We start from the raw sequence: 13,563 nt of genomic DNA on the forward strand, positions 1-13,563 counted from the left end.
GTTATTTTTGGGGGCAGGGTGCAGGCAAGGGAGTAACAGAGAATGTAAAAGGACTGGTAATGATGTAGAGACAAGACATCAATCAGAAAAGCACGATGATGTTTTATCTCCGAGGCGAGGATGGATCAACGTAATGTTACCCAAAGGTCAAGCGAAGTCGGCCGCCCACTCCTACATAAGACGACAGAGAAATTACCCCCTTCGGCACTTTGGCTTTGAGTTGGCGTGCTGTAGTAGACATCAAATAGGTGTCTACTCCTGCCTGACAATTAAGAGAAGAACAGAACAAGAGGGAAGACGGAAGGGAAAAACAACAGAGGGATTTCTGAGCGAAGGAGGAAAACATCAGGTGGTAGCAGAGTCTGCTTCCAGTGTGCCATTTGACCAACTACCCCCAATCTGAATTAGCTCTTTCTTTACTGTTCTGGGGCATCCAAGTGAAACCCAATCCCACAGCTGACAAATGGACTGAGCCCTCCTCCTCCCGACCATTTACTTTCATTCCATTACGGCACATGTTTAGCCAGTGACCGCACCGTGCAAGGCTATTCATCTGACATTCTAACACGTAAGGCCTGAGCTATGCCGGGGTTTCGTGAGGAGAACAGGTAACAGTTGAAAAGTTAAAACCTCTCAAATTCATATATTTATTTTTTTACTTCAACTTGTGGGGGCATAAGGAAACCCAGAGGGCATTTGAAAACAACTGCAAATGGCATCCGACACAGGGATTCTCAAACCGCCCGGCTGCTGGATTCAATCCTCTTTCTTTTTCTCCCTCTATCCTTTGAGAGTTATCAATCTGCTCTGCATAGGAAAACTCCCAAAAACATTTTCCACTGCCAGCTTAGGCCCTTATTTTCTTAATCACCATTAAGTCTCGTCTGGTCTATGACCTGGCCTTGCCCGTTGGCTGGAAGGTTAGACTGCCAGGCTGAATTTACTGTACCCAATTGGCCAAATGGAAATGCAGCAGGTTCTTATCTTAGAATAGAGGCAGGCGGGGATGAAAAACGAGAGGGGATAATGAATGTTGGGTGACTTCATCCATAGGGGAAGAAAAAGGAAAACAAATATTGTTTTCCTTTTTCCTGTGAGAAGGCAGCACATCAAAAACATGCACAGATGGAAATTGGGCTTATATTCCTTAAGTAATCATCAGACTTTGGAATTCATTTTATTGCTTGCATGTTCTTTGTATTCCAAAGGGGATAGGACTTTTTCTGTCAGAGCTGTTCTCGCTAGCATGACCCTTTTACTTATTACTGGTTGTAGTCACAGAAAACCTCCCTTGGCTCAATTTCATTATCTCACATTTGTTTTGGTATTCACAACGCGCCAGCATCTCATGCGGTGGTTGATGGAATCTATAATTGACAGGCGATCAACACAACCATGGTTCCGAGGGGAATAGCTTGATTAATAGTTTGTCGGCACCGCAAGACATGTATGAGTAAGGACAGGTTCGGCAAACTGCTCTGCTTTATAAACTTAATACAAATATTGCTGTTGGTCTTATACAGACCTCATTCAGCACACAATGTCTTCAATAGAAAACATGGACAAACTCCGCAAACTGGAGGCTGGTGATTTCTTTCTGAAAATAACCCTGTGGGTGTGTGTGCGAAAACCACATCTAAGATATTCTTTATTCAGAGATTAAATTCATGCATTAGCACATCTTAGCCGAATAATTGACTCAAGATTTGATTTATATGGGAAGTTCAACACCAAGCCAAACTACATACTGTATATCAACCAAAATCACATATGCTGTTGTATCCATGGGTCATAATCTATTTAAAATGCAAACATACCAATTATCTACTACCAACCAAACAGTGCATTGCAACGCATGAACTGGGACACCTCCCTTTAAAAAACATGAGTTAGGGTGTTGCAAAATGCCAAAAGCCTTTTTTTAATAAGGTGACTTTCCCTCAGAGACAGCCACTTGATCTTAGATGAGACAGTATCCCGTTTCAGCTCGGCGAACTCCTGTTACACCATCATCTATTCCATACCACCAAAACTCAAAACGGCCAAACTTCTATGAGAAAAAGATGAGAAGTATCAGAAGTGGTAATACGCGGGAGGATGAATACGTAATGAGATACAAGGCAGTTGGATGTAGAATCATTTTGTGCCCCGCTGAACTCTCTAGCTGGTTGATGGGGGCAACTAGGGACGCTAAACACTCTGTGTAAGGACATTCCGCTTGGTTTGTGCTTTAGTGGTGTGTTCTTTCTCTCCTCAAAATATGACTAGCATTTAATGGATTCTACCACTGATGGTAACCACAGACTATGAATAGCCCCCAAACATGTATTAAGAGTAAATTGTACAGTCACCTGACATGTATTCCATTATAAGCATTGGCTGAAACAACGCAAAAATCATAGATCAAGGAACCAATGCAAAATGTGCATCAACATGTGACTTGAAAAACAGGAATGCCAAAACAAATGAATGCTGGATTTTTTTATTTTTTTTACATTTACTTGCCACCTGGTTGGATATTTGCAGTGTTGTAATATACACGGAGTGTCTGCCTATCCAGCCGGTAAAATGTATGCATACGACAGTTAAGTCAAGGGATATGGATGATGAAGGGCATTGGAACTGAAAGGGACCTTCAGCTAATATTCTCTCTTTTAAATAAATATCTTATCAAATCCTTAAACCCTGTGAAGCAGGTCAAATACCAAGAATGACGGAAACTCGACCGGACGTTAAGATCAACGGTGAGGGAGTAGGATTTTTTCTTCATATGCTCTCTCTCTCCCCCCTTCTCGCTCTCTTATCTTTGATAGTTTGCCTTTACATTGAGGAATTTGAAGTAATAAGTTTAGTTTTGTTCCGTTTCATACATTCTAGCCTGCGTTTGACAAAGTGAATGAAGGCAAAAAAAACTATTATGGTGTACTTGTAAAAGAAAATTAACTATTGACTGAAGATCTGTAGCTTCAATCCCAAGAGGTATACAATGCAATACCCATGACATTCAACCTGCCGGTAAATGACTGGGAACTCGTGTAAAAATCACAGCACACACGAATCACTTTTGCTACAAAAACATATTTTCCTTCAAAATGTCATGTTTTTAGCCTGCAATTATTTCAAATGTTCCGTGTTTGCCTCAACCCGGGGAGCAGACACAACACTGCACTTAGCTGATGAAAGGCCAGACACTTGAACATGTCGAGAGAATCAGCAGACCGAATGCCTCGTAGACAGAGAGAAAGAGATGGGGAGAAAAGTTCAGAGAAAAAGGGAGAGAAATGGGTGAAGGGAGTCTCGTTTTTGACCCTTTTCTCTTCCTATCAGTCGTTCCCTTGCGGTACCCGGAGAGGTCTGCAGAGATGCCGGGTGATATACGACTTTGATATTGCCGGTAATTACTAGCCGTGAAGGCCACGACGCCTCAGGGAAAGAGAGGGGGAACACAAAAGACGACAGGCGCTGGGCCGCTGATGAGAAAACGGTGGAGGGTGTTGTTCGATATCGCCTTCGCTCGTTTTTTTGAAGTACGGCACGTCGCACGTGCGTCGGCGAGATCAAACCCGATTGATATGATAGCACCGTGTTGTTGTAGAGGACGGGCGGAAGCACTTCTGAGGAATAATCTAGCTTCACTGCAGAGTTTATTGAGGAGAGATTTCAAGAGGCTCCAAAACAATAAACCGCATGTAGATAACTCCCGAAACACTCAATATACAGAGCTAGTTGCCAGCTAAAATTCATTGGGAAGAGTAGGTGGGCTAAAGTATGGTAATTGCCGCCAATTACGCCCAAATGAGTCCTGGTGGCATATGTTTGAATTACAATATCATTATCCACCTTCCAGTTGTAACCCGGTGCCACACACAGGTGACACGTCTTTGAGTGGCTGTGATTTTCCAGACACGTAATGGCCGTTGCATGCGAGAGCATCAGTAATGACTCAGAGCCATTCATCCTGTCGGGGGCACGTTGGTAAGACAGCCTTCATTTTGAGATGCATTACGGCACTCACCGGCTCGCTATCACTCAGGCAGGAGATATTAGAACTCGCTTAAAAGACTAATGGAACCAAACACCTAGCTGGAGGAGCCTCTGTATGCTGATAAGCAACCATTTCTGCTTTTCTTTGTGTGGTGGGAGGTCATTCCATTCTTCTGAATATCAAATGGGCCCTTTTTGAATAGTTAGGGGGAGGGGAAGGAAAAGGGAGTTGCGCTGACCAAATGTGTACTGACTGATAGCAGGTTTGGTGATATGGATGGGTATTTCCTCGTGATGGATGTTAGCCTGTAGCTTAGTCTGACCGAGTGATACCCGCCCAGACCATGCCAGCAGGAAAGACAGGTGGCTCATGGGCTGGCAAAAAAAATTAAGAAAATCCCAAAGGAGGAACATTCCACGAAGGGGGAGGGGTAGTCTCTACAGGGTAGGATATCAAATATCAGGGAAGTGTGCCTCAGTTCTGTTTGGAGGACATTCTGTACGAAGCCATTAGCCAACAACATGAAAGAAACCAACATACTTTTCATTCAAACCCCTAAAGATAGACATGAAAACAATCACTGCTGTTTTCTACTTGTTATAACATCTAAGCTTAGTCTAAACACTAAGCTAAATGTACTTACTGTTCTGCAATACTTAGATAATCTGATCAAAGGCAGTCAATTGTAATCAGGAAAAAGCTCAAAGAAAAATGACAAATGCTCAGAAGCATGTCAAAGTCGGCATCGGTGTGCTGAACAGTCCATTCTTTTTCTGTGTGTATTTGTCACATTATCCTGTCAGCGACATCAGACAAATCCACCAAACAAAAAACGCAGAGCGAGCAGTTTTGTGGCCCATTTTTCATCTCGTGTCGACCTCTGTCATCTTTGAAGCGACAGTTTTCTGAATTGTTGTTTGTTTTGATTCTATCCCTGTTTTTGTCTTCTAATGAGCTTAGTTACCGGGTTCCTAGCAATAGCTGTACCAGCTCTGTTGCAGCCGGGGGCATCGCGTGACCGTCGCACTTTCCTACGTGCCAACTAACCCCTAGCGAAATCCCTATTCACATGATGCTAAAGAGAAAAGTGCAGTTCCCTGGTGCTGTTCTTTTTTTCCCCTGGTTGTCTTTTTTGTTGTTGTTCCGTTTCTTCTTCATCTCCAGTTCGATTCATTCTGGCAGGGATTACTCTTCTGAGTGGGTGGTGCAGGAGGGAGAACGAGGGAGATGCTCTGGGCCGGATCAATTATCTGACAGTGGTGTTAAGACCTACCTTTTTATCCATACTTCTCACACTAGTGTGTATCTCACCTTTGTCATGCCATACACAAAGTGGAGGGGAGAGGCAGTTAGATAATGTGCAGAACGTCATTAGTATTCTCAAAAGGGTAGCACATGGAACACTGGGTTTGGAAAACGGGGACGTGTCAACACTGAAAAGCAATTTAGATAAACCTTATCTCGTTGGAGTGCTCGTAACTTATTCACGACAACATGAGCGCGACAACAGCTACAAATCCTGGTGCATGTCTGCAGCTTTTAAAGAGGGCTTGAACCAAGTCATGCTGTGTATCTATGGAAAATGCTTTTACAGACAACCATTCCGAGTACTTAGTAACCCAACACGGTGTGTAATGATAGTCATAGCAAATTCCAAAAAATAACAATGACTGTGCTTACTTTTGTTAAATAGAGCACATCAGCTGCATGTATGCTCAAAGCCTGTATGATGTGTACATTTACAGAATGTAAATCATCAGATTATGTGTATATTCTCTTATATCACTGTCAAAGTGCTGTATACACTCTGTCTGCACTGACAAATCGGCCTCCGTTTCCTGATTTCTCCACAATGTAGCCTTAACTCTACACAACGCGCTTAGGTCTGGCAGGGGAGCTCACCGAGGTCATATTTATTTAGACAAATAAGATTTAATGTATTCAAATTAACATTGATTTCCCATCGCAGGCAAAAAAAATGTATAGGTGGTATGAATTTACACCCAAGACGGGGATTTATTGCGTTCGATCTGAGAATTTTCTAGACTCGTTGGAATTCTTAACGTATTCTACTGAGAACACAAGGATCGATTCACTGCCGGACAGCAAACCAAAAAAGTGTTTCATATTGGATTTCTTCAAAGGTGGTCCGTTGCAGAAGACATCATCATAATTCCGATCTCTAAACAAAACTTAATACCCAAACACGTCCTACTCATGAAATCCCCTTGTAATAAAACATGTCAAGTGTATCGTATACACCGGATTCAAAAGTGTATATATGTCCCAAATATACACTTCCAGGACTATATAAGTTGCACCTTTCATCTCATTTGAGAAAAACGGAAATCGATAACAGCGAGAGGCACCTGTAATATAAGTGGCAATCACCTCAGAGTCTCAATCAAATCAATATCCAACTAAATGTAATTCAGGAATTACAAATGGAACACCAATTATCAACATAGGGGAATTGCTTATTATTTTCAATGGGGACTTGTTTCCCCCATAACAGACAAAGTTAATTCATGAAATCCCCTCCACTCTGGTCTGAGAACTCCAGACAAAGACTCAATAAAAGGTAGCCAAAATTGCAACGGCAGTATTTGGGGCCGGTGTTATTGAGCATTACCAAGCACAGACAATCTATTCATAGTAATGTAGAGACCATACGTAGATATACAGTTCTAGATTCTCACCGGCAGAAACATAGATGTACAGTTCTAGACTCTCACCTCTGGGACATGATCTTGTAGGCATCTGGCAGGTAGCAGCGCGTGTTCTCCATCTGTGCCGGGTCTGCATCGCAGATCTTGTCGTCGGTGCGGCCGTAGTTGGCACTCTCGATCATGATGACGTCAGTGCCCGGACAGCGCAGCTCGATGGGGTAGCTCTCACACGACAGCTCCCTCCTCACCACAGCCATGGGAATGGGCGCTCGACTGAAAGCTGTGGGTACATAGAGAAAATAACGTCAGCAAACACTGATGGGTATATTACGTTTCCTACTCATTTACAGTGGGTATATACAGTGGGTATATTTAATATGTGGGACACGTGTGCCCGGTGAGAATCGAACCTGGGTCTCCCAATAGCCAACCTAATATCTTAACCATTAGACTGAGATAAAACAGCGAGAAAGACCGATAGATAGGCAAAGAGAAGGTGACATTAGAGCAAAGGTCACAGGTCAGATATTGGGAGGTAAGAAGCTGAGCTGACAGGGCCCTCGTTGGGGGTGGGAGACAATAACATGGCTGTAGGTTATGTGAGAGACGGAGAGATACGGCGATCAAGATCGTCAAAGAGTAGGTGGGGAGCATGTTAGTTGTGTTCATGATGACCATCCAACCAGTACTACGAATAGAGAGAGAGGAGAGAGAGATGGAGGGAAAGAGAAGTAGACAGGGAGAGGGAGTAAGAGAGAAAAGAGGCCTGACTGAAACATCCATATGTACCACACAATTACCGCATCATCGTGTTGTTATTCAATTAGAGCTGAGGGAGGTGGCCACGCCCACTTAACAGGGGAAGGTGGCAAGGGGGTAAACGAGTGGCGAGCTGCTTGCCCTCTGGCAGTATTCTAATTGTTTACCACAGGCAGCCCAATGGTAAGAGACCAGAGCCTGCTGTCCGTCTGTGCGGACGTTTCTGCTTTGCCTCTCGCCAGACGAACAGTGGAGAGACTCCAGGGGTTTGGTGTTTACAGTGGGAATGAAAAATGAGTAGGAAACGTAAACGCTGGGCTGAGTGACCATGGGGGACCGTGACAGTTATGGATTTTCATAAACACCCCTTAACAGAAGTGTCTGTGTTGCAGCGCCAACACTGGACAATGTGTACTGCAGGCATTTATCATCGGCTGGAAAGGGGATAGACAGTCAGTACGTGTACTTAATGGAAGTCTCTCTCTATCCCTCTCTCCCTCTCAGTGATCTGGATCTTATTACACTTCTACTTTCAAATAATTGATGGCTGATTAACCACCGGGCACCATGGAAGAGAAAGGACACACATACATTTGATTTGCCGGTGAAGTTTCTATTACATGTGTTGAAAACAAGGCCATGAAGAGGTAGTATAGCAAGATGTTTAACGTGATACACGAGAGTTGTTGCATGAATCTTCTGTAAGAAGAATCTTTGATAAGCCACTGCCAGGTAAGCTTGTTCAATTTCAATATCATGCACCTATCTATCTAGAATACTTGAGGCACTATTTTCAAAGTAGCAGAGCAAGAGACACTTAAAGCAAAAAAAGACCCATGTACAGTGCTTTTGGAAAGTATTCAGGCCCCTTGACTTTTTCCACATTTTGTTACGTTACAGAATTCTACAATTTAAAAATGTATACAATTGTCCCCCCCCCTCAATCAACACACAATAAATACCCCATGAGAAACCTAAAAAACAGTTGTTTTTTTAAATGTCTGGCTAATTTGCAAAAAAATTGAAATATTACATAAGTATTCAGACCTTTTACTCAGTCCTTTGTTGGAGCACCTATGGCGGGGATTACAGCCTTGAGTCTTCTTGGGTATGACGCTACAAGCTTGACACACGTGTATTTAGGGAGTTTGAACCATTCTTCTTTGCAGATCCACTCAAGCTCTGTCAGGTTGGATGGGGAGCGTTGCTGCACAGCTATTTTCAGGTCCCTTCGAGATGTTAGATCGGGTTCAAGTCCAAGCTCTGGTTGGGTCACTCAAGGACATTCAGAGACTTGTCCCGAAGCCACTCCTGCGTTGTCTTGGCTGTGTGCTTAGGGTCGTTGTCCTGTTGGAAGGTGAACCTTCACCACAGTCTGAGGTCATGAGCGCTCTGGAGAAGGTTTTCATCAAGGATCTCTCTGTACTTTGCTCCATTCATCTTTCCCTCGATCCTGACTAGTCTCCAAGTCCCTGCCGCTGAGAGACATCCCCACAACAGGATGCTGCCACCACCATGCTTCACCGTAGAGATGACAAATTTCCTCCAGATGTTACGCTTGGCATTCAGGCTAAAGAGTTCAATCTTCATTTCATCAGACCAGAGAATTTTGTTTCTCATGGTCAGTGTATTTAGGTTCCATTTGGCAAACTCCAAGCGGGCTGTCATGTGCCTTTTACTGAGGAGTGGCTTCTGTCCGGCCACTCTACCATAAATGCCTGACTGGTGGAGGGTTGCAGAGATGGGAGAACCTTACAGAAGGAGAACCATCTCCACCGAGGAACTCTAGAGCTCGGTCGGAGTGGCCATCAGGTTCTTGGTCACCTCACTGACCAAGGCCCTTCTCCCGCAATTGCTTGGTTTGGCCGGGCAGCAAACTCTAGGATCAGTCTTGGTGGTTCCAAACTTCTTCCATTTAAGACTGATGGAGGCCACTCTGTTCTTGGGGTCCATCAATGCTGCAGACATCTTTTGGTATCCTTCCCCAGATCTGTGCCACGACACAATCCTGTCTCGGAGCTCTACAGACAATTCTCTCAACCTCATGGCTTGGTTTTGCTCTGACATACCCTGTCAACTGTGGGACCTCATATAGAAAGGTGTGTGCCTTTCCAAATCATGTCCAATCATTTGAATTTACCACAGGTGGACTCCAATCAAGTTGTAGAAACATCAAGGACGATCAATGGAATCAGGATGCACCTGAACAAAATGTTGAGTCTCATAGCAAATAAGGCATTTCTGTGTAGATTGCTGGAGAATTGTTTTAATTAATTTTAGAATAAGGCTGTAACATAACAAAATGTGGTAAAAGTCAAGGGGTCTGAATAATTTCAGAATGCACTGTATGTGGAAAGGATGACACCATCCATTTTGTAAAACAATAAATAAGCAAATGTAGACCAAAAAACAGAGTATTTTCATAGTTCTATCCAAAGGTACATCCCATTGCATGAATGGTTACCATAGACACGTCTTCTCCGAAACATATGCACTGAGAATGTCAAAATGCTGGTACTATCATAAGCGGGTGGTATGTACAAAGTACCAAACGGAATTTTAAAATGCCATTTTGTCCCCGCAATCCTTGAAATCAATAAATCATTTCATTTTTATCGTATTTATTCCACATTCTGTTTCATATTCTCTTGCTATGGAGTAGATCATGCTCAAAATGCAACACAACATCAATTTATAAGCAGATTGGAGGTCTGTTGAAGTTTCATCCTATGCTTTGCTGAATAGCTTGCCTAAACATGAGTTTTTGCTCTACCGAGTACCATTGATCTGTTTCAATTCACTGGGTCAAGTAAGTGCAGTAGTTACTCTACAAGGCAAGAAGAACAAATTGATCCATGTGCAATTTTAAGCAACAGAATATGCCATCCTTGGTTGTTTGAAATCAAAGCAATTCATAAGACAGACTTTTTTTAAATAAGTTTTCACTTGTGCATCACTGGTAACACTTCTATATACACAGTGTACACACACACACACACACACACACACACACACACACACACACACAGAGAGAGAGAGAGAGAACCAATTACCAACAGGTATGATAGACCAACATTGAGAAAGGGAACGCTAATGGTGTTTCCATGTTATACTTGAAGATGGGAGTCGAAACTAGCAAACGGTTACTACAGCATATGCTAAGCTATACTTTCTATGCTAACTCAACATGAAAGTATACAAAGACACCAGCATACACTTAAAAGTATTCTCTAATTGTATTTAAAAGGTCTGAATAAGAAGTTGAGAAATATTTTGACACACTTTTTTATAGATCCGATTTTTGTACTCCCCTGATTGTCCATCGACAACTGACTGGGCTATAAGAATGACCTCAACATCCCTTGTGGATCTTAAAAAGGGACACTCACTCTGTAACCTAAAGACAAGGTAACAACACAGCATGTCTGCGAAGCATCTTCCTCCCACATTAAAACAAACAGGGAAATGAAGCCATACAAATACATTTGGGAGACAGATTCCCTCAGCCGCTAATGTAAGCAATAACCAGATTCCCCGGCTACCAACACCAGCATCCTGCCCGTATCGCTATCTAAGTCCACACATCCATCGAGCTAAAAGCAAGATGGAGTCTCATTGAAAGTCCTTCCTGATATCTAAGCTCTCAGTTTTATCCTGTTCCACTCCCTCCCTCTCTAATACTCGAGAGGAATATCCTGCTGTACTCATCCTCCTGAGATTTCCCCCCAAGATAAGTCTCTTGACGAGCACTCTGCTGAATACGCAAAATAAAAGTAGAATTGTGGGAGAACTCGCTTGATAAAACGTTAAGGTCAACTAAGATGTCTTTACTTCAACGCATCCAAAAGTGTTAATTCACAGTGAATCTACAGAGAGGAGCAAGTCATTTCTACAGACACATGCCATAATTCACAAATAAATATTTAAACAACTCAATTACTCACCAAAAAGGGCATTGGAAAGGTCATTTGAAATAATGTCGCTCTTTCCCGAGCTTTCAAATCACTCAGAGGCCGCAAATTGTAAACCAAAAGAGGAGTTTGATTGTGGGCATTGAATGTGGATTTCCTTAAGTAATTGGGGGAAATTGCATGTTCTCAAGAGGGCTTGCATGTAGAGCGTCACTTAGGCCCTGGGGTCATTGAAAACCAGCCCAGGCCTCCTTCCCTCCGACCCTTCTTCCTTTACTCCCTCCGAGCCACAGGGCACTTCAGCTCAGACAGAGCAGACTAGCAATGACATTTAAAAGTCATCATTAATATCAAAACAGGGCCTTTGGGGCATTTCAGTTGATCGCCCAAGAAATTGTCAGATGGAAGGGGTCAACGACTGCAAACATTAAGATTGGAGAGTTTGTTTGTGTAAATGGCTGTCATAATGGAGATGTGTAAATGGCTGTCATAATGGAGATAAACAACTTGTACCGTTGGAATTGTCCATCGTCTCTCTAAAAAGAAGGGCTGCCTCCCACAATGTACCAATGTTCTGGCTTCACATCTGTACCGATCGGTCACTGCATACATCACTGTCTTATCCGCTTGTCGCTCACATCCCGTCGACACAAAACAGTAGCAAGCAAGATGGCGATGTTTTTATGAGTGCATTTCGCAAGTGCCTAGTTTGCATTAACTACCTTCACTAAAACCACTACAAAAGGTTTTGTGATGTTCTGGAATGTCTGCCTCGTGATTTGTTGAGAGAGTTGTCCGTCTGATCATTTTCTCTGTCTTTTCGAAGTAAACAAAGAGTCCGTCATTCATCCCAGATTCTAGTCACTGTTGCCTAGGGTCTGGCTTTCCGAGCCTAGAGAGTCCCTATAATGGCTTGTGCAATTATTCAACCTTCTCTACGGTCAGACAGTTTCTGAAAGCACCAGCATGCACACAGTCGATGATTTGTGATAAATATGCAATCTCAAATCAAGCCCGGATTGGAAAATACACCAAATAGATACAAAGTACGAGGAAATATCATGATGAAATACAGTATTTAGTTTCCAGCTGCAAACCCCACAAACCAAATCAGAGGGCGGCCAATTCAAATGAGCTCTGATTGGAATTGAATTAACGAGAGAGGGATGGAGAAAAGCGCTGATTCAACACATCGAATGTCTGTCTCTCTTCCCCATGTCGCTGGATCTGCTCGGCCCACAAAGCGGGTGATTAATTAGTGCATGAATCATGTGGTTGTTATTTGATTAGAGCAGAGGGAGGCGGTCACGCCCACTTGCGCTTTACAGCGAATGAGATTGTGTCACCTGTGGTATCCCAAGACTGTTTATGGGGGGTAGGCCTACATCAAAAGTGACCGAAAGGTTAAAATGTTCCATTCAGTATAAATAATTGTTCATTTTTAAGTGAGAACTAGGATTATGAGTAAATTAAGTTTGATATATCCTCAGGCAATTAAAATCTTAGGGACCTACTGAGAGACAATTATAAGACAACACTGAGCAAGATGTACTTTTGAACAATTGCAGTTAATAAAACAAAGCGAAAACAAAAATACATACACGTAGACATTTACTCAAACCCGCTTTGCAATGCAGAAAAAAAATGTCATAGTTCATTCCCAATTATGTGTTCCGATTCCATAGAACCTTTGATGTGTCTAAAAATTCCTCACATTAAATGCTTTGTCGTGGAAGACCATACACCAAATTAAACATGGTTAGCTCTCCAGTTCCAGGTTTTTTTCCAGTGGATCCTAGATTGACTGGCCCTTAAAATCACACAGATTATTTATTGGCTTTTGACCACCTCAAACAGCGCGGTGGCAATTAGGATGAGTTTGTCTAATAGGGGAAAAAACCAGGGTCTGGTCAGCCATTCTACTCGCCAGTGAAAACAGAGCATTGGTTTTGCTCCCATTCCTCTCCATCGACACTTACCTTTCCACATCTGGCAACACACCAAGATCACCAGTATAGGGGAAGTGAGTAAGGCTTGACAGCACTGGCGACACGCTCAAATATGTGCCTCACCTGTCAATTTAGCAGTCGGCTGTGCCAAGGGAGGCAATAAGCTCTTTCTGCATCAGAGAATTTGTGAATTAGCCCCAAGGTAAATTACAGGAGAACAAAATCAGCAATGTCAATGGCTGGGGCTACATCGACTGCCTGAGTAACAACTAAACCTCGCTAGCTCTTGC

The 13,563-nt window shown here is 42.9% G+C and overlaps 1 protein-coding gene across 11 annotated transcripts in view; it reads right to left on the bottom strand.

Moving 5' to 3' along the window:
* LOC135516327 (adhesion G protein-coupled receptor L3-like) overlaps nucleotides 1–13,563 on the bottom strand; it is a 318,499-nt gene that overhangs the window by 214,562 nt on the left and 90,374 nt on the right. For all 11 annotated transcript variants that reach the window (XM_064940528.1, XM_064940527.1, XM_064940520.1 and 8 more), the window contains one exon: nucleotides 6,721–6,934. In XM_064940528.1, the coding sequence (XP_064796600.1) occupies nucleotides 6,721–6,934 (214 nt within the window). The remainder of the gene's footprint in view (nucleotides 1–6,720; nucleotides 6,935–13,563) is intronic.

This window comes from Oncorhynchus masou, chromosome 27 (genome assembly GCF_036934945.1).
Source record: "Oncorhynchus masou masou isolate Uvic2021 chromosome 27, UVic_Omas_1.1, whole genome shotgun sequence".
NCBI classification, from domain to species: domain Eukaryota; kingdom Metazoa; phylum Chordata; class Actinopteri; order Salmoniformes; family Salmonidae; genus Oncorhynchus; species Oncorhynchus masou.